The following is a 24,189-nucleotide window of genomic DNA, read 5'->3' as shown; positions in this document are numbered from 1 at the left end:
GAGTGGGCTTGGAAATACTTTTTTACGGAATACAACGGTAAGCCAGTATGTCTTATTTGTAATGAAGCAGTGGCGGTATTTAAAGATTTTAACCTTGCTCGTCATTTCAACACCAAACATTCAAAAACCAAATATGCTTTGATGAATGACGCAGAAAAAAAGGTAAATGCGGAAAACCTAAAAAAAAACAATATCTGCTCAACGGAATGTGTTTATAAAGCAAAACACTGCTCAAAAGGCTTCTACACTGGCTGGATATGTTGTGGCTTATAAAATAGCTAAAAATAACAAACCATACTCGGAAGGAGAATTTGTAAAACATTGTATGGTGAGTATGAGTAAAATTTTAAGTTTGAGTCTGTCAGCTTATCGCGAAAAACAGTAACAACGCAAATTGATGCCATTGCATCAAACTTGTCGACTCAATTTAGGCAGCGTATAGAGAAAACTTTAAATATTTTTCCGTGACGATGGATGAAAGTACGGATAGAAGTGACACTGCTCAATTATTAATCTTCATTAGAGGCGTTGACGACGAATTTAATATTACTGAAGAGCTAGCTTGTTTGCAATCGATAAAAGGAAAAACGACGGGGCAAATAATTTATAACGAATTTTCCGAAGGTCTTCAAAATTTAAATGCGCCTATTTCAAAATAATGCAATATAACTACAGATGGAGCCCTAAATATGGTTGGAAAAAACGCGGGATTTTCAGGTATTTTTCGGTACCAGAATGCTAATTACGATGTTGTATTTTTACATTGTATAATTCACCAGGACATCCTTTGTAAAGCTGCAATAGATATTACCCATGTACTTAATGTGGTTTTAAAACTAATTAATACGATTCGATCTCGGGGCTTGGTACACCGACAATTCCAAGAATTTCTGATTGAAGTCGACGCAGATTATTCTGACCTTCTTTACCACACGAAAGTAAGATGGTTAAGTTGTAGATATGCATTTGAACGGGTTTGAAATTTAAAAGAGGAAATACAAGATTTCTTAAAGAATAAAACAGACAAATGGTCTGATTTCCAAATCTTCGAAGACAAAGATTGGCATACCGATTTTGCATTTTTTACCGATTTGCTCGAACACTATAACAAATTAAATAAAAAATTGCAAGGAAAGAACCAATTTATAGATGAGACTTGGGGTTGTCTGAAATCATTTAAAACTCAGCTTTTTCTGTTTTATAACTACATGGCGAAGAACGATTTAACTCACTTTCTGCGTTTAAAATCCATGTCACCAGTGAGTGAGAACAAACTAAAAGAATTCAGTCAGGCGTTGAAAAAACTTCACACAGAATTTGAAACTAGGTTTCAAGATTTTAAGAACATTCAATCATCGCTAGATGTTTTCTCGATGCCGTTTAATGTAGATCCGGAAAATGTATCTGCAGAATTGCAGTTGAAAATTATTGAAATGCAGTGCAGTACCCATTTAAAGCAATTGTTCTTGAATTCCACAAAACTAGATTTTTATAGAGCACTGCGGAAAGCTGAATTCCCAAAGATGATTGCTCACGCCCAGAAAATTATGGCGATGTTTGCGTCGTCTTATGTGTGCGAACAGACTTTTTCGACCATGAAATTGCGGAAAAACTCAATCAGAAACCGATTGACTGATGAACACCTTTTCGCACTGCTGAAAGTTGCTTCGTCACAGCTGGAACCTGCTTTCGAAAATATTATGGAAAATCAAAAACAATTCCATATGTCTCACACGCCTACCATGGCAGGGCCTTCGAATAAAAGTTAAATTAATTATTATTTAAGGTAAAAGGTAATTTGTAACATTTGTGTGTAATGCTGTAATGTTTTTATAATATTATGATTAAAAGCTTTAACACAAAATGCATTTTTTCTATAATTCTGGCCCTCCTCTAGAATTTCTTAAATTTTGTGGCCCCCCATTTAAAAAGTTTGCCCACCACTGATCTAAACTAAGGGATGCAATATTACAACAACTAGTAATAAAAAAAGACAGAAATCTATAAATACACCTGGTCATAATGAAATACACGTTAGGGCTACAAAATTTAGTTCAATCTCATGCTGAAACTCATTAAAAAAAAAAAAAAAAAAAAAAAAAAAAAAAAAAATACTTGCCCTGTGCGGGATTTCATAAAGCGGGACACTGAAGGCCCTCTCCATTTCCGGTTTGCCTCTTTACGGGCGTTAAAGATGCGAGACACAAAGAGTTAGTTTGAGTAAAGAATAACTCGAGTAAAAAAGGCCGAAGAGAGATTCCATCTCTTTACGCTAGCGGGCTTGAGGAAAGCGACACAGAGAGCATTTTCTGCCTCCTGCACATTACTGAAGTTCACTTAATCACAATTTTTTCGCGAAATCTCAAAGAAACGCGGACCTTTCGAAGAAATTTATGCTTAAGAATGGCCACCTACAATATAAAAAGACAACAATACATTCTAACAATTCGTTATGTATTGCTAAAATATGTTGTTAAGAACGTGTGAAGTATTACAATCCCGTCATATTTTCACGTCACGTGTTACATAAAAACATTAATTGGTTTGAAATATTTAACTTAAAAAACTTAATTAAAATAATGCTTTCTTTTTTCTAATAAATAAAATTATAGAAATGTCGAATCATTCATTTATTCTAAAGTAATGTAATCTGTATTTTTGAACATCCAAAGAGGAATTTGTAATGTTGTGGCCCTTTGCACTCCAGGTAATGTAACCAGAATTCAAAAATTTCAGAAATTTTTCGACAAAAAGTGCTTCAGCTTCAAAGTAAGTGAACCCCTCACGCAGTAATATCCATACATACAATCCCAGTGTTTTTGTATTTCTCAACGTTTCAAGGTCTGGAGCCCAAAAATATAAAAGTATTGGGAAGATGATTTTTTTGACCGATCGCTATACTTCTCCTCTGTTATATATAACAGAGCCGGAAAAGTAAAAAAACAAGCTTAATTATGTGAGAACCCGGACTTTTACAAAATTTTTTTTCGATTTCATCATAGATATTTTGACAACTAATGCTGTTGTTTATCTTTTACTACCTGAGAAATTGTCAGTTTGCACGTTTTCGGTGGCAAAAGAGACGCTTTCCCGTGATCCTTTGACCTTCCAGCCGTGATCTGCCGTTTTAATATCGGAACTCACAGGATAGTTGATATTTTGGCATAGTTGATATTTTTCTTTACGCGACATGGACCGTGTCGCTATTCTCCTTCCCATTTTTGGGATACATGAGGAGAACATGCACTCTCAAGAGAAGGAAAGACTTCCACTTCGGCTTACGGGGTTAACTCGCAATTTTTGCATAGGTTTCTTCCTCGCCGTCATAAGACTTTTGCTTACCGCTATACTGGGTCTTTGAGGATCGCTCGGTGAGATATGGGCCACCTTCCTCTCTCGATGCGCTCTAACTTCTGTCCATAGAGCTCTCAGTTCGCACTTTTGACGCAAAACTAGTCAGGTCATCTTACGGTGTAATCAAAATATGCTGGATTGCTTCATTGGCTACTGCGATTCTCACAGGAGCCAATGAAGCAATTGGCTCCTGTGAGAATCGGGAGTTAAGAGTCAAGGCTTAACCCGTTATCCGACGACGGAGAGGTGAGTCCCGCTCACGGGGTCAGATGACGGCAATTTAGGAGGGCAAAAGTCGAGTGGGAGGTTGCGGATAAGTCGATGAGGCGTCGGCGATACACGAGTAATCACTCTCGCCTAATTAATCAAATAAATTTAATAACAACATTAACTAAGTGGTTACATAAACGAGTGATACAAGACAAAACGTTGGAAGAGGGGCGTCGGCGTTCGCGACATTCAAGAGATCTAATCCCCTTTCAATTTCCGATTATATAAAGCTAACTCGCGGTCAATTGAAGGGGGGGGAGAAAGGTCTTAAGTAAGTAAAGCTAAATTTACCTCGTTGCTTGTCTTCGTTTAGGTGCGTTGGTTGGACGGAGTTGATGGAGTTGATCAGTTCTTGTCAGTTGCTTGGACGCCGCCCGGGCAATCGGGTGTGCGCCCTTTTTTATACTAATTTTGAGGGGTAAGAACTGTCAAATAGTTGAAGATTAATATGGACACCTGTCAGCTGTGCCGGGTCCATATCCAGCCGTCACGGATTGTTACAGACATTCTTTGGTCGAATTGTTGACGTTGCTGTCTTGAAGGTGAAATATTATGACATAAATTTCTGTGAATTTGACAGTTCTTTCCTATTAATTATCGTAAGGTTTGACAATAGTTTCTCAATTTCGCTGACTGACTCTAGGTTGTTTATATTAACATCGTGTTAATCGACCTACAGTCTATAATCGACGGTCGAAACTCTCTCTTCGGGTTAAATGTCACAGACAAAAGCGATAAATTGGATCCCCGATAGCTTCAAGTACGTAAAAACGGACGCAAAAAAGACATCAATGCACGACCCTTTTTCACCTCCTTTTGCTGCACGTGGCACGCAGGGCCGGCCATCGGGGGGGTGCGGCGGATGCTACGCACCGGGGCCCCGCGATTGAGGGGGCCCCAACATTATCAAGAATGCAGTATTTTTAGTAATTTTTCTGAAGTAATTAATGTATTAGCAAGAACAAAATCACGCTTTAAATAAACATGCATTAATATATGTTCGTGTTTGTAAATTTTTTTATTTTAGAAAAACATTTGGGCCCAAATAGTTTCTTGCACCCAGGCCCCTTTATCGAGAAGGCCGGCCCTGGTGGCACGTGTCTGCAGACACCTGCACGATTACTCAAAACCACGTAATATTCATCGACTCTTTCGTCGCTGTAAACTATCTCCCTTTTTCCTTACGAATTATTGGTGTTGTGGGTAGAACGATAGTGAAACAACAATAAAAAGGTGGCCAGAATATCACAGCTCTCATTCCTCTCTGACTCAACAAGTCGCCACCAGGTCCTATAACGGAAGTCGTCGCGAATTAACTCTATGCCTCCGAAATGGATATACGATCGACTCTGACCCGGAACATTATCCAGAAATCTTCTAACGTGCCAACCTCTTGGTTTAGTCAATCTTCCTTTGGGACAGACCAAATCTTTTCCTGCATCAGGTCTACAAACAATTCTTCCAAACTACAGGTATTTATGTCCACGCGAATCTTATGTAAACTCTCTCGCGCAACCACTACGATATAGATCAGTTAATTTAATACCTCGAAGATTGTATCATGTACTCTTTTCTGTGCAATTAAACGGTTATTAGTTGTCAATCTGGCATACGAGACAAGAGCATAGCTCCCAAATAAATATTAGTTCTGAATTATGGCGCTACTGCGAACAGCGCCAATGGTGGCAACTGCATTTGTCAGTTTTGGGTCGTAGTTACAAGCTTATCGGTTGTTTATCGTACTGTGAACGTTGTTGAACTCGTTATACGTTAAATAAAATAGAATGTAGTGAGTGTGGTTTATAAAATATACTGGTACAATACTTGCTTTCTTTTCATAATTATAAATTACTAGCTGACCCGGCCACGCGTTGTTGTGGCTCAAAATGTATCTATTATAAATGTATACACTTCCCCCGTGGGGGGAATTTCAAAAAATCCCTTCTTAGTGTACATTCTCTTGACGTACCCGATTAAAACGCAGTCAAAAACGCATCTAAAATAGTATAATAAAAGCCGAGTTCTTCACAGTAAGCCTTAATCCCGTCACTTTTCCCACTGGGGAATATCGAAAAATCCCTTTTTAGTGTATATTCTGTTGACGTAACCTATTAAAACGCAATTAAAAACGCAAAAAACCGCATGTAAAATAGTATAATAGAAGCCGAGTTCTTCACCGTAAGCCTTAATCCCGTCCATCTCCCCTCAGTGGGGGGAATTTCGACATGTATATTATATAAAAACACGTGCGTATTCGAATGCAACGTTGTGTCAAAATTGCAAAGGAATCGGTAGGAACAAACGAACGTTATATTTTATTTATATAGATAGATAGAAAATGATCTGCTTCAGTCCATTCTCACAGAAAAGCATAATGCCTGACAGAAAAGCAAACTTAGGTCGTCGGAAGTTAGCGCCATCTGTTGGACATAAAAGCCTTAATCCATATATAAATATATTTTTGAAAGGGGGGAAATGGTGTAGAAGTATGAAAAATAGATAGTAGCCGATTCTAAGACCTACTGAATATGCATATAAAATTTGGTAAAAATCGGTAAAGCTGTTTCAAAGGAGTAAGGTAACAAACATTGTGACACGAGAATCTTATATATAAAATTCTCGTGTCACAATGTTAGTTACCTTACTCCTCCGAAACGGCTTTACCGATTTTTACCAAATTTTATATGCATATTCAGTAGGTCTGAGAATCGGCTACTATCTATTTTTCATACCCCTAAGTGATAAGGGTTGTTCACCCTTAACATTTTTTTTTAATTTTTGGACAAAATTTTTTGTTTTTATCCGATTTCAAAAATTCTTTCACCAATATTTAGAATGGACCTTCAGGGTGGACATAGGCTATATATTATTCCGTTAAACATTCATATAAATTAAAAGATATCATCTAGGATTACGGCTTTTATGTCCAACAGATGGCGCTAACTCCGACGACCTAAGTTTGCTTTTCTGTGAGGCATTATGCCTTTCTGTGAGAATGGACTAAAGCAGATCATTTTCTATCTATCTATATAAATAAAATATAACGTTCGTTTGTTCCTACCAATTCCTTTGAAATTTTGACTCAACATTGCATTCAAATACGCACGTGTTTTTATATAATATACATGCCGAGATTCCCCCCACTGGGGAAAGATGGACAGGATTAAGGCTTACCGTGAAGAACTCGGCTTCTATTATACTATTTTAGATGCGATTTTTTGCGTTTTAATAAGGTATGTCAAGAGAGTGTACACTAAGAAAGGATATTTTGAAATTCCCCCATGAAGGAAGTGTTATACATTTATAATAGGTACATTTTGAGCCACAACAACGCGTGGCCGGGTCAGCTAGTTTTATATATAAGATTAGTTAAAAGTGAAAATAAAATAGATTTATGAAGAGACATATTGCTTAAAAATGAATTATTCTATAAAAAAAAATAATATTGTAAGATTATGAGATGGAATTATGAATAAAATAAAACATAAGGCGACTTAAATTTATAACCTATGACAGTTAATAACATATATAGAATTATTTCGGCTTAATATTCGTTTCTGAACCACTCATTATAATGTACTTAACGGTATTTTCCACTTCATATTTCTATTTCCATTCCTTAAACCACTAAATGGATTAAATGTCTGCTTATAATTAGATTTAGTAATATCGTGTAGCTCTCTGAACTGTAACAACACTTCTTTTTTAATGAAATTCACCAGAATACAAACTACTGTGCATTTAAAACACTTCATCAAGTCATCATTATATTTAATAAAGGTTCAATAAAATTAAATGCTACAGGAAATATTCAACGTAATCAGAATACAGAAAAACAAATTTCCTTTTTACTGGCTGTTATACAGAGAGAAAGTATGGAGATTCGGCAAGAAGTCCCCAGTAGTAAATAGCCAGGACAATAAATACATCAAAATTTTACAAGAAAATTCTAAAAACAATTTTTCTGGAATTTTCTTGTAAATCTTAAATATAAACATTTAATTTTGTATACGGTCTTCAAAGTGGGGTACGCCTACCGAGGGGTAAAAATTTCGCAACTTTTTCTCAGTAATTTATTCCAAAAACATACATTTTATATGTACATTTTTCTAATTTATTTGAAATTTTTATTGCAGACGAGTGAGATACATTTAGACTCAACGTTCCTTCCAATTCCTTGTCCTAATATGTATTCGAGTACCCAAAAACAATAGATTTTTAAACATATGGCTACGCTTCACCGGTCAAAACACAATGTTTTTATTTTGTGTTACTTAATCAAAACGATTTATATTATATTGTATTATATTATACAGGGTACAACTTATAATTATTTTCGTCTTAGGAGTACGCCATAAAACAGTTTGAAGATCACTGCACTAACATATACAGCAAGGTTTTTTCAACCACAGTATCGCTTAAAGAGGCGTCGTGCAATTTTAAAATCGAGTTGTATAAATAGTATAATTATTATACAAGTATAACTGGAATATTGTTTTCAAATAAACGTTTATGTAGTAATTAAAATTGTATTATATTATTTTATAATATATGTAAGCCTTTGATTTTTCCAGCAAAGTGTATTTTGAATGCTTCCATATTTGTAAAATATATCACTGGATATAAAGCACAGTATTCATTTTCCATAATTTTCAAAACAGTACAAACAGCATTTAGCGTTTCATTTAGAATCGCTTTGCTGTGTAGCGATCGACCAGATCTTTCAAAATAGATAGAGGGGAATGTGAAGCTCGTACTGCAATACGTCGCGCAAATATAGACGAATTATGGTCCGAAGGCGGAAAAGGTTAGTTTATTGTTTTTCTTCCGACGGTTGCAATGCAACAGGACGGACAGACACGTCGGTCAGAACACAGAAGTATTCGTTTCACTGACACACATAGTATGGAATGTGTAAGCTTCTCCGAAAACGACGAATTCTTCTACACTTAGACTAACGTAATGTTATCAAAAAAAAATAACAGAAAAAGTTTCTTATTGTAAGAGACGTGAAAAACTTCCAATACCTCATCAGGGTGTGAAAATGGAAAAACGATCCTTGATTCAACGTTCAGCAATTAGAATCTTCTCAATAAAAAATTCCATTACTTGTAATTTACAGTAAAAACCAATTCGCGTTTAGAAACAACAATACGCGATCACTCATATCGAAAATCCATATTTGTAACTTTCAATACGCAAAAATGTTCGGTCGCTGCTTTCGATTCGAAATTTCTCGATGTAAACGTTTTGTGCGGTGTGGAAGCAGCGATTTATCTTTCTCTGAAAACGTCAGTGTTTGTTTTGTCGTAATAAAATGAGAGAAAATTTCTCGGCCCGGACAACAATGTCGCTTCGCAACTGCGATTAAATTTTGTGTTAGGGATTTAGACGTTGGCCCATCGGAAAGCCTGCATAAACGTCGCATGGAAATACCTTGCTCCATTGATTAGGCAGCAATCGCGTCTGTTAAGCTATGTCAGGATGGCCGAGCGGTCTAAGGCGCCAGACTCAAGGGAGACGTTTCCTGTAAATGCAGGAACGTGCATTCTGGTCCACGTTAGTGGGCGTGGGTTCGAATCCCACTCCTGACACTATAATTTTTTTTTTACGTTCGGTGGATTGAAAATGTTTCGTTTAGTGTGACGTTTGTTTGCGCTTGGAAGGCATTCTTTTGCCACTCGTGTGCGTGTGCGAAGCAGTGTTTCTGATCGACGCATCGAACTGTTTCAAAAACTTTATTGTACTTTGAGATTGCCGATAAACAGAATTCAAGAAGTCGAAACTTCTGACATACTCATCATTACAATTTCGAATCAAAACAATTACAAAGGAATGTCTTTAAGGCGCAAATATACATCACAGTAAAAGAAAGATTTTCAATCGACCTGAAATAAAATAATACTTCGTGTCAGGAGTGAGATTAGATCCCACGCTTCAACCGTGCAACTGGAATACATATTGCTACATTTATAGGAAAGGCACCTTAGACCACTCGACCATTCTGACCTTTTTTTTTTTTTTTTTTTTTTTGTGAAAGGTTGATTATTTTATTAATTCTGAATTTTCGTCTAACATTACAGTATTAAATTTTGAATGTTTATATATATATATATATATTCTGCAAACTGCATGGAGTATATATTCATGTATGGATTTCTTTGTTATTCTAACAAATTACAGTAAAATGAATTTCAATCATAAAATATAATCACAATAAAGATGTAAAACATTAAAATAATTTATCAAATTTATATTTATTTTTATAGAAACTAGCTTCAAAAATAAGACAACTTGTCAAAAGTACTGTAATTCTTTCATAAAACTAGTCAGAAGATCTATTTTTAGTTCTCAAATATAAAACATTTCTATAAAGTCCATCAGCATTAATGTAGAAACCAACACTGATCGTAACTATTTTTTTTTCAGATTAACTAAATGTAAACAAAATAGTTACTGCAGTAACAAGTAAATTAATAAAAATATCCCATACATCATTTCAAATTTTAAAAAGTTATTTGAATCAAAGCTTTAACAATATTAATAATTTTAAATCGGCAAGAACAAAAGCTACACTTTACATTAAACTGCCATAACTTTGCATTGATAACCTATAATCCCTCAGTTTTAGATGGTTTATCAAAATTTTCCACCCAATCTGGAACTTCATCGTCATCATTATCATCTAATTCCATACCTGTTTTGCCAATGCCACATCCTACATTCTGGATACATGCTAATCGTTTTAAATGTGTCAAACTTTCTGCTCCAAGTTGATTCAGAATTCAGAGAGCATTTCAGTAATTTGTTTATTTTCTGCATGACCGGTAATGGCAAAAGTATTATGAGCCAAGGAGGCCTGTACTTTTTGATTATTGAAATGAATTGCAGAACCATTTTTTTTATCATATTTACCTCCTCAATAACAGGAATGTTGTTAACAGCCAACTTTTTAAAATAACTTTGCAATTTCTTGTCATCAGTAGTTGCAATTCTGTGTACAACTTTCTTCTTCCTTCTGGCTGTTCTCTTACCACCAATTCGAACCTGGGCTTGCAACTAATTCAGTTTTTCAACATTCATGTTTCTTAAATCTTAAACTTAAAACGACAATTTTATTCAATATCTTCACGCCATTTTGGAAATTTCCATTATTAAAAGATACAAAGCGAATACAAAATATTCGCTACGAGAAATGGGTTCGCTCGGCCATTCTGACGTGATTTAGCAGAGGCGACTGCTGCCTAATCAATGGAGCACGGTATTTCCCTGAAACGTTTATGCATAGGCTTACCAGACATCCCGTTTTGACCTGGATTGTCCCGGTTTGATGATGTGATCCCTGCGTCCCGGCCAGATTGTCATTTTATCCCGGTTGTTTGGTAAAATTTTAAAAGTGCCGAATATGCAAGAAGTAAAAATCGTGCAGCATCGGGTAAAATGGCGATTTTGCAACTGAATAATCTCCTCTGTTACACCACTGTTGCCAATCTAAATATTTTGTATCTAGATCTAAATACAGTCAAACCTGTTTTTATGCGCTCTTTTTATGTGCGATTTTTATTTGTGCGATTTTTTTAATGCGAATTTTTAATTTGTGCGGTATAGTTGGCAACTAGTCTCGTGCGATTCGTCATGTCTTACGTTGACTTATTATAGCTAAATAAACTTATTATAGCATAAATGCACTTATTATAGTAATATTATTGCATGAATATGCGAAAAATGAAATAATTTACTTTTTAAGTCAACAAAACACCACCTGGACAAAAATATGTAAAACAGACGATAGACCAGACGATGCAGTCAAGTGCTGACATCTGTTGTCAATAAATTCTATTTCGTACGGTTTTGAGTTATTTTCTATGTGAGACTTTTTTTATGCTGTCCCTGTTGACCGCATAAAAAAAATATTTTTTAATTGTGTCGCGAAAACTATTATTTACAACCATTCGTGAAGTTTCGTGAGATTTTTTTAATGCGTTTTTTTTAATGCGGTCCCTATCCCCCGCATAAAAACAGGTTTGACTGTACTTTTAACGTTGTCTAGATAAATAGACCACTCGACTACACCTTAAGTTGCTGAGACAATTTATTTAAACGAAACTAGTCGTGTTCGAATTGCTAGTTGGCATTTACGACTATTTTGTATCGTAAATTAAATTAATGTAATTTCCAAAATGCCAAATACAAACCGTGTGTTTAGTGATGATTGAAAGAAACGATTATCAGTTTTTTAAAATGTCTGTGATCGTATTGACAATTTAAAATACAAACTGTGCTTTTCAAAATTTTCAGTAACTCATGGTGAGCGTTCAAACATTAAAAAATCACTTGAAAAGTGCGATGCATAAGAGAAGCCTTGTAGCAAAAGGAACTTCCTCAAATATATTGTCATATTTTAAAGGTACCGATTTAAGTAACAAGGAATTTTACACAAGTGATAGATATTAATAACTTTATAATAATAAGGTAGGTGCAGTTGAATTATTAAAAATTACATTTAACTCGTTGTTTTTTGTTAACGAATTTTTATACAGTCTTTTCAATCTAAGAACTTATCGTAGTAGGCTGTATTTTCTGTTGTGAGTATTTTCGCAAAATGGTCCCGGTTTGAAAAAAAAGAAAAATACTATGGTAAGCCTATTTATACAGGCTTTCCGATGGGTCGACGCCTAAAGCCCTAACACAAGATCTAATCGCAGTTGCGAAGCGACTGGTTTTATTACGACGAAACAAACACCGACGTTTGGAAAGGCGAGTGGCTGCTTCCACAGAATGCTTCCACATCGAGAAATTTCGAATCAAAAGCAGCGACCGAAGATTTTTGCATACCGAAGGAAAAGTCTGTTTAAATTTTCGAAATAAGTTACCGCTTATAGCTGTTTCTAAACATCAATTACTATTTACAGTAAATTACAAGTAACGAAAGTTTTTACTGACAAGAGTCTAAAGCCTGGAGTCCACATTACCGCGACGAAATCATAAACCTGAAAGCGAAACTGACGAATCTTTCAGTTGGACAGAAATAAGACTGAAAGCAGAGATAACAATTATTTAACTATTCCATTCTCTCTTCGCGCTTCTGTCGTACTGCAACCAATAAAAACGCAAAGATTTGTGACGCGTAGTAACGTGCATCAGTCAGGTATAGTTTGATCATAGTACAGTGTAGCGAGAAGGATGAGAAAACAAACAGATTTCAAATTATTTATCGAAGGAGTAAGAAAATATAATTGTCCGTACGATAAAAAATGTAAAGAATTCAAAAAGAGATCATTGAAACACACGATATGGACGGCGATTGGCCTGAAATTTGGATTGAATAGTAATAAAGTTTGATATACTGCATTGAACTCGTAAAGTGCAATCGTTGAATTATGATATGTTTTGAATACGAAACGAAGCAGAACAGAAGACAAAGATACATAGAGATCGCTACAATAGAGAGAAACAAAGATTCCGGCGAGTTTAGTCAGTGGTAGCAGAACAAAAGATATTTATAAGACCACTGCCACTCGATCGCCTTGGACGGCTATTTCCGTCCTTCACTGTTAAGAGGTTAAGAGATGGCTTAGCGAATATGTAATGTAAGTTTATTAATGTCACTGTTTCAATGATTTCGGCGAAGTTTTGAATGGATCATCAATTTCATTGTCAATAAATGCGGAGAAAGGGTGGCAAAATCTGGAGCGTCGTCAATGTTTGACTCTACAACAATCACAAAACTGATCAACAGGTGGAGCATTTTTACGGAACGTTCATTTAGAAGCTAGTGGAATCAACTTAAAACGAAAACATTGTATGTCTCAGTTTTGTTTCTGAGTTTCTGTTTTTAAGTAATATGGAATACAGGCTTAAGTGTACAACAGTTCGCTGTTTTTGAAGACGCTTCCCCATTCCATGCTACGTGTCTTAGAGAAATGCGTAGTCTTGTGTTCTGAAAGACGTTGTTGTCCTTTAGCATTGCCATCGTCGGAAAGAAAGCGATTAAACATTGCTTCCTTCGAACCTTAACTCGCGTTAATTGCTCGACGTGTTGCAGTTAAAAGTTTCACATTTACCTCCAACACTGATTTATATGAATTAATATCCGTGACCGCAACAAAATACATTTGTCCCGTGTATTGTTGTTTGCTGTTGAACATCTCGTACGAAACGATTCCACCGGAATTATCGAGTAGACTATATCGAAAGGATGATTTTACGCCGCGACACGAGACCGCAGAACGCCAAACATTTTATTTTGAGAGCGCATATAAAATAATTAGAAAATTCAGTAAATATTTTAAATCCTACCAGCATACTTTTCTTAATTCTATTATTTCGTGGGTCGAATAAATGTAAACCGAATTGCACAGTAATGCTAATATTTGCTAATAAACTTACTAATCTGGTAAATTTATTAGGTACAGTGCGATTCGGTTTATTATTCTATGTAGACTTCCAATTTGAACAGGTCCTTTTTAACAGAAAAATCTCTTCGTTATAAAAAAAATGTTTCCTTTACACCAATTTGAATTTATTTAGGTTCCGTTATGGACAGGTTTTACCGTACATTGTGTAATTTAGATAAATATGTTAATTTTAACATAAGCAGAACAAAGAAATACATATAAAACGCAAGAATAGACAATTAATTACTGCTCGATTCAAAATACTCATTAAACGTCCTGTTCTTAGTAGTTTATTAGAATATGGGCTTGCGCCCCCATGAAATTCGTACTGATATAATAAGTTTAAACTTCAATTATTTTGAATAATTTCAGTTTATTTGCAGTTTCGTTTTCTATGTTTGCAAAGAATTTACGTAATTTCTTATAGAATATTTTTATTTTTTAAATTACAATGAACAGGATAGAATAATTTTATAAACAAATACTTTAATTATAGTAATTTAATTACTATATTTGATAACAATGAATAACAACGAATTAAAAAGTTAATAATTCCTGTACTACAAAATTTATGTTGCACTGTATGGGTTGAGACATTAGATTGAATGTTGGTCTCTGATATTGCGATTGAGGCGTTATCGTGAGGAACGAAATTGTGGCATGATAATACTTTTGATGAATTCTTGCATAATGTTAATGAGTCACTTAAGCAATCTATAAAAACAATTGACATACGAAATCAATACAACAGACATAAGTGCACTGTGTTGCAGAGCATATTCACGTTATTTCTATAAACGTAACAGTGTTTAATCTAGTTATATGACTCTTTTCTAGAATAATTGTTTAAACAATTTCTATATTCTACAGTTTTAAACTAAATATTGATGTTATTCGTGGAATTAACAAGTAATGATTTAGTAGCTGGTTTACAAGATTTGTCGATTCCTTCGAAGATATCTCGTAACTTAAGTAATATTTCGAAAGCACTAAACAGCGATTCATACATCTATAAAATAAAAATGTTTTATTACATTTAAATTTAAAAAAATTACTTCATAAATTATTTTCAAAAGTTATAAAAACTTGATATAATCAATTGCATATGATTTTGTTAGAGATTCTCTAAGAGGATGATGTAAAAAGTATAGTCAGAATGAGTAAAAATTAAGAGCACCATAAAATATCGTTCTTTAATAAAATAATTATTTATTCATTCATTTTTAATAAGTTGTTTAAATTTAAATTTTATTCCTAAAACCTGTGGGAAAAAACACTAAAATCACGCTCCTTACGTATGCCATATCATACAATCAATTATTTTAATAAAAATATAAAAATACCTGAATTGGAAATTTTGTAGAAACAATAAAATAACCTCCACAACTGAATCCAATTTCATTTTCGCCAAATTTTTTCATAAAATTCAACATCTGTAAATAATTTTCAGAGTAAAAATTCAGTATTCTAATTTCAAAGTTTTAAAAAAGTTAAAATTTTCGAATTACCTTCAGATTGACTTCCAACGGAAGAGGAATCAGGCTAAATTTTCTAATTTCTTGAAAAGAGTCATAAGCCTGTTGTCGAGAATTACAAATAAATTTAAGAAACAATAATTACTTTACACTTAAGTAAAATTAATATTTAAAAAATTATTTTATTTCGAACCTACCGATACGAAGATACGAGATACCACAAGTGAAATTGCTACCACCAAGCATATGGCGAGAATGGAGCAAAGTAAAAGAAAAGTTCGTACGTATTTATCTGATGTACTGAATATTGTGTTATAGACAGCAAAGGATATAATATAAGCGGTAATTCCGTAAATAATAAAAAAAGTATTACCCCATTTATCGTTTATTTGTTCAATTAATTCGCATAGCTCGCAGTGTTTTCGCATTATGTCGTTAATTTCATATTTTGGATTTTGGGTTACAACCAAACTCAACTGTTGCGATAATGCGTTGAATCTTTCGTACAGCATTACGAGTAATAACATGAATGTAGTAATAAACCACATTAAAAATTCGAATTCCGAAATTAAAATGAAATGAGTACCAACGGAACAGACAAGAGCCCGTTTCCATGTTGATCCTTTATTTACTGCCTTAAATACGTAAAATGAAAATGCGAGTGAACCGATTAATATACAAACTAACAAACACCCAGACAAATAAGACATTCCTATCTGCCATTTACTCATTTTATCTTTTTCTTCATCATACCCTGAAATTCTTAAGTCAAAAGACAATTTATATTTTTCTCCAGTATAATACAATAAAAGTATGGCAACGCTTGCAAGATAAGCCATGCTCAAAAGGAAAGGCTTATTTAAACCGCTTCCTGCCATTGTTATTGCCGGACTACAAAACCATGGATCGTCGGCTGTTGCAAATCTCTGCACTGTTAGCACAGTCAATTGTATAATAGGCAGCAAACGTATCAATTTTCCGTAAACGGACAACCATTTATTCTGTTTTTCGCTAAGTTCTTGGTGTTTGCAACGCGTATGGACTAAATTGCCGAAAAGTGCAGAGAGATTTAATATTGGGCATATCATACAATAAGCGCAGCTATCAGCCATTTAACCTAATAATTTGTGTCTGGTATAGACATTGCAACTGCTCGCTTACTAAAGAAGTGCCAAGTGACTGTATCCGGTTGACGAGAAACAATATATTAGTATCAGCGTTATATAAAATCGTGAACATTAATTTTATAGTTATTTCTTAAGAAATCACTTAGGAATTATTATATTGCTTTTTCCGATAATTTAAGACATTGCGTAGTCATGTATGACATATTTGTACTGCTTTTCATCTTAATAATCCTATTATCTATATAACTCAATGGAAAAGTAATTGATGTCCAAATCCTTATATAATAACTGAACATAAGTGATTTTTATATATTATATTTATTATTATATAAACTATATTTAAATTTTAAACGGTTATTCTAAAGTTTAAAAGAGAGTGTGCGTGCCGAGTTCGTCTTTCAACTTCACTAGTGTATTGTAGAAATTAAAATAAATGCGCTGTAATAATTCACGTGATGAATAATTTCACCATTCAATATAGGAACAGCATTTTTTATGTTGCTTTCCAATTTCATGCTAAAACTATACGGATTGTTTTATAAATGTCTTAAAGAATGAAAAGATATATTACATTATTAATAATCTCATTTTTTTTCAGTGTTTGTGAAACCGAGTGTTCGCATTAATCTCTTCGTTTAGTTATATTCTGTTTTTCTGATATTATGAAACATTTGTTTCTAGAGATAAATAATATTCAATAGTAAATTAGATATGCATGGTTTGTTTATTAAGAAAATTGTTTTATATGAATATTATCTCAAATCAGAAGTTAATCTCCTGATAGAATTCAATTGTTAGATTAGATTATATTTGAAGTGATTTGTTTTCCTCTTCAAATACTTTGCTGAAGAATACTTTTCTTTGATTATATTTGATTACTTTATCGAAGGTTATATATCGGGTAATAATTTGTTTTACACAGAAAACATTAATTTAATATATGATGAATGTAAATAAGTAGTCTGGTTATAAACTTTAACATATAATTAAGTATTATATTACAAACTAATTGTTTAATATTTTTATTATAAATAATAATTGAGAATCATATTGTCAATGATTATTTATTTATGGAATGCAGCAACGTAATATTCTCGCATTTTCTGTTATTTATGTTTCATAATATAGCCGTACACAGGCCAAATAGATTAACTCTATTTCTAAATCCTTAATATATTCGTTGTTATTTTTACATTTTTCTCGTAATTAATTCTATATATCGTTACATTAAAGCTATACTTTAATATAACAGTATATAAAAATACATTCTACAATGTTTATTTCAAATTATGGTTTAAAAGAAATTTTAAAAATTAATTTATATTATCAATTTATATAGTTTTTGTTTCGTGGAGTTAATCGATTTGGCAAGTGAGCGGTTTAATTATTTCTTTTCAAGATTTCTTTTACTGGAATATTCAGCTATCATCTGAAGCACATTTTGATACACCTTACATGATAAATTTAAGACATAATGGTAAAAGGCGTCTTAACTGAATAGGGTAAAACGTGCTTTAAATCTGCCCGAATGTTTCGCAAGGATTTTTCTGATAATTTTCCGTGCGATAATATTCCAGTAAAAGAAATCTTGAGCCGCTCACTTGCCAAATCGATTAACTCCACAAAACTAAAACTATATAAATTGATAATATAACTTAATTTTTGAAATATCTTTTAAACCATAATTATAAATAAACATTGTGGAATGTATTTTTATATACTGTTATATTAAAGTATAGCTTTAATGTAACGATATATAGAATTAGTTACGAGAAAAATGTAAAAATAATAACGAATATATTAAGGATTTAGAGATAGAGTTAATCTATTTGGCCTGTGAACGCTATATTATAAAACATATATAACAGAAAATGCGAGATTATTATGTTGATGCATTCCGAGAATAAATAATCATTGAGAATATGATTCTGACTATTAAACAGTTACTTTGTGATATAATACTTAATAATATGATATATTTAAACCAGACTACTTATATATATTCAAGATATATTAAATTACGGCTTTCCTGTGTAAAATAAATTATTATTATTCGATACAATTCTGCCGATAAAGTAATCAAATATAAGTAATCAAAGGAAAGTATTGTTTAGTAAAATATTTGAAGAGGAAAACAAAAAATTTCAAATATAATACAATCTAACAAATGAATTCCATTAGGAGATTAACTTCTAATTTGAGATAAGATTCATATGAAAGAATTCTTGTAATAATCAATTTATGCATATCTAATTTACCAATGAATATTATTTATCTCTAGAAACAAATGTTTAATAATAAGAAAAAGAGAATATAAGTAATGAAGAGATGTATAAAGAAAGCTAATTATATTTCAGAAGTTAGTTGTAATATAAAATTATAACGACTAGCTCCATCTACTTTGAAAAAACGTTCCAATGCCTGAAACGAGATATCTTGGGTCACCCGGTCAAGGTCGGCACGTGGTGATCAGAGACATGTCAGGAATAACACGGGGCAGTTAAATGGGTTTCTTTTCTAAAATTCGTTTGTCAAAATTCTATTTCGCAACTTTCGCATTTCCAACTTTCCAACCAACGACGCATGCACAAATCTCGCACTACTGCCTGTTTGTAGAGGCTGTCGCCATTTTGAATTTTATTTTCACTTGGTTCTCGGTCCCCTGAGTAGATATAAGTCTAGTTTTTTTTATGCGTGCAGGAATTGTGTATAAATTCTCTGTGCCAAATTGCAATCCTGACATGTAATCGATCCTTCATACCTCTAAGCTGATTACCCAGCAGGCTGTACGATTTTAAAAATAAGACATAGTCTCGTCAAAAATATTTATCTAAATTACACATTATATGGTAATACTTGTTCCAAAACGGAACCTAAATACAGTAGAGAGTCGTTAATCGGAACCCCGGTAATCGGCACGATTTTCAGTCGAACTATGTCGTGCTGAATCGAACGTTTTTGATACTAGATTTTCTTCTAAAGTATAATTTTTATGTTTTTATATTCTTCAATATATTTCTTTTGTTTGTACAAAATGAAGAAATAATTTTTAACGATACAACAGCCTCGATTATTATTATAAAAATTTTCGTTAGTCTTAAAATCGACGAAAATTCAACACGAAGCGACACGCAACGGAGAAAAATTCAACAGGAAGCGACACGCAACGGAGAAAAATTTGAACATCGGACAGGTCAATATATTTTTTCGTACATAATCAGTAATCGGAACAAATCACTAATCTGAACAACCTCAGTCCCCAATTGATTCCGATTTTCGACTCTCTACTGTAAAAACAAACCGGTCTACAGAAAAACATTCTTTAAAACAGAGACTTTTTGTTAAAAAGAACTCTTCAATACAGAAGCCTACCAATTTATTAGGTACTGTGCAATTCAGTTAACATTTATTTGGCCAACGAAAAAAGCACTATGGAAAGAATGCTGGTAGGATTTACCATTTGTACTGAACACATACAGAATGGAATATTGAGCATCAGAACTACTTACAGAAACTCAAGACATAAATTAAACAGCCTAACAAGAACAGTAAATTCAGTTGACTCTTAAACAATGTGGGTTTACTTATGTGTTTACTGAAGTGCTTTTCATTCAGTAAGTTGTAAAATTGATTAAAGAAAATAAATTACTCATTTTTTATCAATAAATTAATAACGTTTATCGACGATATCTAACAAGCAACATTCATTCTCGGTTAATTATAAAAGAAATTGATAGTGAATGCGAGGCTCTAGTTCAATATATTTTTCTAAATTCTCTATTTACGTCGAAAGTTATATTCAACTCTCATTATATCTAGAGTTTATTCAATCACTTACCGTTCTCAAAATGTATATTATTCCGAAAATATGAATTCCGATGCTAAATTTAGCATAAAATTAAAAACTTGACTACCTTTTATTAATTTAAAACAGTCTTTCAATTAACCGCAACAGTGATTATATAAACTGTATAAATATTAAAATCACAGCAGAGAATGATAGACTTGATGTATTTGTGAGAGTTTGAATTCACCGGCGAAATAAAAATGTAAATTAGTCATTATCTTGACATCAATAACCAAATTCCAAACCATAAACTGACCCGTCTTAGGGGATTGACCGTACCTATCCCCTACCCCTCGAAACTCGAAACTCGAAACTGAGTCACACTCGGAACTAAAGACAAAATTCGCTTATTGGCGAGAAAATTAACGAGGGGACGAAATAAAAAGGAGGGGAGCAAGAACCAAGGGGTCGTCGTTCGTAGCTCTAGCCTCTAGCCGGACTCGAAGCCTCTCCGCCGAATTTCTATGCCACTACGGATTTTATATTGACTCTGTCATCCGACTCCGATACTTGTTGAGGTATGACGACCACTTATTTGTAAACTCTCTCTCGGGTTCGAACTTTCCTATGTTAGTATATAATATCTCTGTCAATGTTATTCGGTGTAACTGTTCTTTATCGTTTCGTAATAAATTCTGTTTGTTGATTTAACTGGTGTCCTTTATTCGAATCTCGCCTCTGTCTTATCAACGATTCCCCTCTTTCCTCCTCCACTCGACCTGACAAGTAATTAGTTCCAGACTGGACAAGCCATCCTCGACAGTGGGCAGGTCATAACTGACCTGTGAACCGAGAAAAGGAGGTCCGACCCCGTCCGACCTCCTGGTAGTCCCACATATTCATTGATTTAATGATTATAAGTTTAATTTAACAATGACAAGTTGTTAACAATTTGATGCGATATAAAATTCTCTATAATTAACAAAGAAAAAAAGTAAAGCCATTTCCCTCAAATAAATAAAAAATTCAGATTCGTTTTTGTGTAAAGAATGCATTACGATAAACCAATTCCTATAAAAAAAATCCTTCATCTAAAAATTAAAACTGATTAACATAACGATTTTTAAAAAAAATACCGAAGTAAAAATAAATCATATATAAAACATACCTATAAATACATAAAAATAAATTACACAGCGCGAATTATTTAAGTAAATGTATTTCGTTTGGGTGACATATAAATATAACTGTCTGCAAGAAACAAAACACAAAAATTATGCAATTTATATGAAGGAGACAAGTAATAATTTAATGTAAAAATTAAATTTCTTAGCCGAATTTCAACATTTCTGCATATTTATCTCATAAAAGAAATAAATGCAAAACATCATTTTTGTTTTTTCATTATGTAGCAATTTAGTCATCCCCAGAAAAAAGGAATAATCATTTTCCATACAGTTATAACACTCAAAGATCTCCTTACAATAGGAAAACATAAACAAAAGTGTTGATATCAATGAACGAACACAAACAGTTCCTTATTGTAAAAGACGTGAAAAAAATCCTCATACTTTACTCAACCTGAATATGGAAATGAAAAAAACGACCTGTAATTCAACGTTCCAGTCAGTAATTAGACTGTTGTAAATAAAATCTTTTATTAAATTCATAAAGTAAATTATACGATAAGAAATAAGATATTTCTATGATTTATCTTGAATTTACAAAGTGTAAATTTTAACCTTTTTCTAAGCATTACTCATAATAATTAAATAAGAATACGCACACTTTTTACATATTATTCAAATGTATCGTTACTTGTTAAAAAGCATTTTCTCCTGGAATTATTATGTAGTTAATAATTGATAGAGAATAAAGTGTTGAACATTGCAGCTAAACATTTCATATTTTCCAGTGATTATCATTATTAGATCTTAAATATGATGTAAACAAATAAGAATAAACGTTAAAGATAAATATTGAGTATTGATCATTGATTTCTTGTTTACAATATATCAAATTTTTATTTCGAATTTTTGATATAATACAGTAGCAACATTATTCAAGATTGTGAACACGTAAAATCATATAAACAGCGTAAATGTAATATTATATTATGTAACCGAAATAATGAAAATATAACAATAAGTAAAACTAAAAAGAAAAAAAGAGTAGTAGTAATAAATGGTATTTTATACCGAAGACACAAAAATATTGAATGCCTATTTAATGAAAACAGCACAATGAAAGAGGTTTAAACAGGGTGTATCAGAAGTGCTTTGCCTAATTTCGCAAGCTTATAAACAGCAAAACCCTTGAATTAAAATTTCGAGGCTGTTTTTGATCTTAAATGTAAGTAAGGAGTTATTTAGCGCCAAATTTTAGTAACATCATTGTTGTTTTTCAAGTCTAACATCAGGTCAATTTTCGTTTCAGAAACGACCGGTCAATTCTTTTTCGGACAGTTTATTCAAAGTATTCTTCAGACAATTCCTCCCTCCAAAAATTTTTTCCCGTACTTTTCTTTCTTATATTTTTTCCAGAATATTATTTTCGTAAATAATCTTTTGCAATAAATTGATCACTATATTCTGTTAATAAAAGTCTATTCCCTTTCTGTTTTCTTCTCTATTATATTCGAAAAGTAGCCTATGTAAATTATATGAAAAATACTTTCAGGAGATGAATTTGTCGATAAGGATTTTTTTGTTGGCTCTATTTTGATAGAATATTGATTCATTTAATTTATATCATTCTTTATATTCAATCAAAAATATATATTTTTATTAATTCGGCTCATTTCTTTGGATATTTTCTGGCTAGGGCCATTCCATAACTTTGAGTCCCTGGTGTAAAATTTTCGTGCCACTTTTCTATAAAGATGTAAGAATTCAAAATACGTTACGAAATACTAATATTAATAGCGAGGTTGAGGCAGAAGTTTTAAACGCGAAAACGTGTATGTCAGACGTTCAGCGCCACTTTCCTGTAAGCCTAGAAGTTTGACAATAACGTTTGGAATGTCGAGCATGATTCCACTGACTTTCCAAACGCCATTGTCAAACTTCTAGGCTTACAGGAAAGCGGCGCTGAACGTCTGACATACACGTTTTCGCGTTTAAAACTTCTGCCTCAACTTCGCTATTAATTATTACAAAATGCCAAAAAGCTTAATTTGAGAGTAGAAATGAGTTTTATAACAAAAATTGTAAATGATAATAACGAGTAAAATTTACATTAAATCCGACCCTTTTCGAAGTATGGTACATGATCATCCTCCCTACCCCTTCGATCTTTAACCACCAAAATGTAATGGTACCAATGCCCATCATATACAAGCTACTATGCCAAAATTCGGTTTTACTTTTCCGAATGCGATTAGTCAAAAAAATGACCCTTTTACATTTTCACAATTTTGGACTCAGACAACCTTGAAATTCCGAGAAATGCAAATAATTCGGGTTTTTTTTTCCAGTACGTACAGAGGTTCCCATTGTCTCATCTCTCTATCTTTAACTACCAAAATTTAATAGCATCAATCCCCTAATAAACAAACCTCTGCCAAATTTCAGAAATTTTTCGACAAAAAGCACAGGAGTTATTAATCTTTCAAACAAGTTGAACAGTATCGTGTCCCACACAAACACCAACATCCATATATACAGAAATTAACCCCGAATTGTTTTGCATTTCTCGACGTTTCAAGGTGTCCTAAGTCCAAAAATGTAAAAATATGAAGGGGTTATGTATTTTCATCAATATACAAATAAAAAAATGTA

The 24,189-nt window shown here is 33.0% G+C and overlaps 1 protein-coding gene, 1 long non-coding RNA gene, 1 other non-coding gene and 1 pseudogene across 3 annotated transcripts; 2 read left to right on the top strand and 2 right to left on the bottom strand.

The window, feature by feature from the left end:
• Nucleotides 1–1,208: 1,208 nt before the first annotated feature.
• Nucleotides 1,209–1,769, top strand: LOC136975587 (general transcription factor II-I repeat domain-containing protein 2-like). The gene has a single exon (XM_067270671.1). It carries the CDS (start codon nt 1,209–1,211, stop codon nt 1,767–1,769), a length of 561 nt encoding a protein of 186 aa, XP_067126772.1.
• Nucleotides 1,770–9,102: 7,333 nt separating this feature from the next.
• TRNAL-CAA (transfer RNA leucine (anticodon CAA)) lies at nt 9,103–9,218 on the top strand. Its single transcript has 2 exons — nt 9,103–9,140; nt 9,173–9,218. It is a non-coding gene; the product is annotated as a tRNA-Leu (tRNA).
• Nucleotides 9,219–9,894: 676 nt separating this feature from the next.
• On the bottom strand, nt 9,895–10,818 carry LOC136975578 (transcription factor BTF3 pseudogene; annotated as a pseudogene).
• A 4,035-nt stretch (nt 10,819–14,853) lies between these two features.
• On the bottom strand, nt 14,854–15,600 carry LOC136975577 (uncharacterized). The gene is made up of 3 exons (XR_010880801.1): nt 15,530–15,600; nt 15,365–15,454; nt 14,854–15,030 (listed from the first exon to the last, which is right to left on the bottom strand). It is a non-coding gene; the product is annotated as an uncharacterized lncRNA (long non-coding RNA).
• Between the last annotated feature and the right edge of the window lie 8,589 nt (nt 15,601–24,189).

This window comes from Centruroides vittatus, unplaced genomic scaffold, assembly GCF_030686945.1.
Source record: "Centruroides vittatus isolate TY-2023 unplaced genomic scaffold, ASM3068694v2 contig_375, whole genome shotgun sequence".
Classification (NCBI taxonomy): domain Eukaryota; kingdom Metazoa; phylum Arthropoda; class Arachnida; order Scorpiones; family Buthidae; genus Centruroides; species Centruroides vittatus.
Note: the sequence above shows the minus strand (reverse complement) of the source record. Positions and strands in the feature narration are given on the sequence as shown.

What these genes read in the sequence shown, in the direction of transcription:
- LOC136975587 (XM_067270671.1), top strand. Translation starts at nt 1,209, where the DNA reads ATGGCGAAGAACGATTTAACTCACTTTCTGCGTTTAAAATCCATGTCA.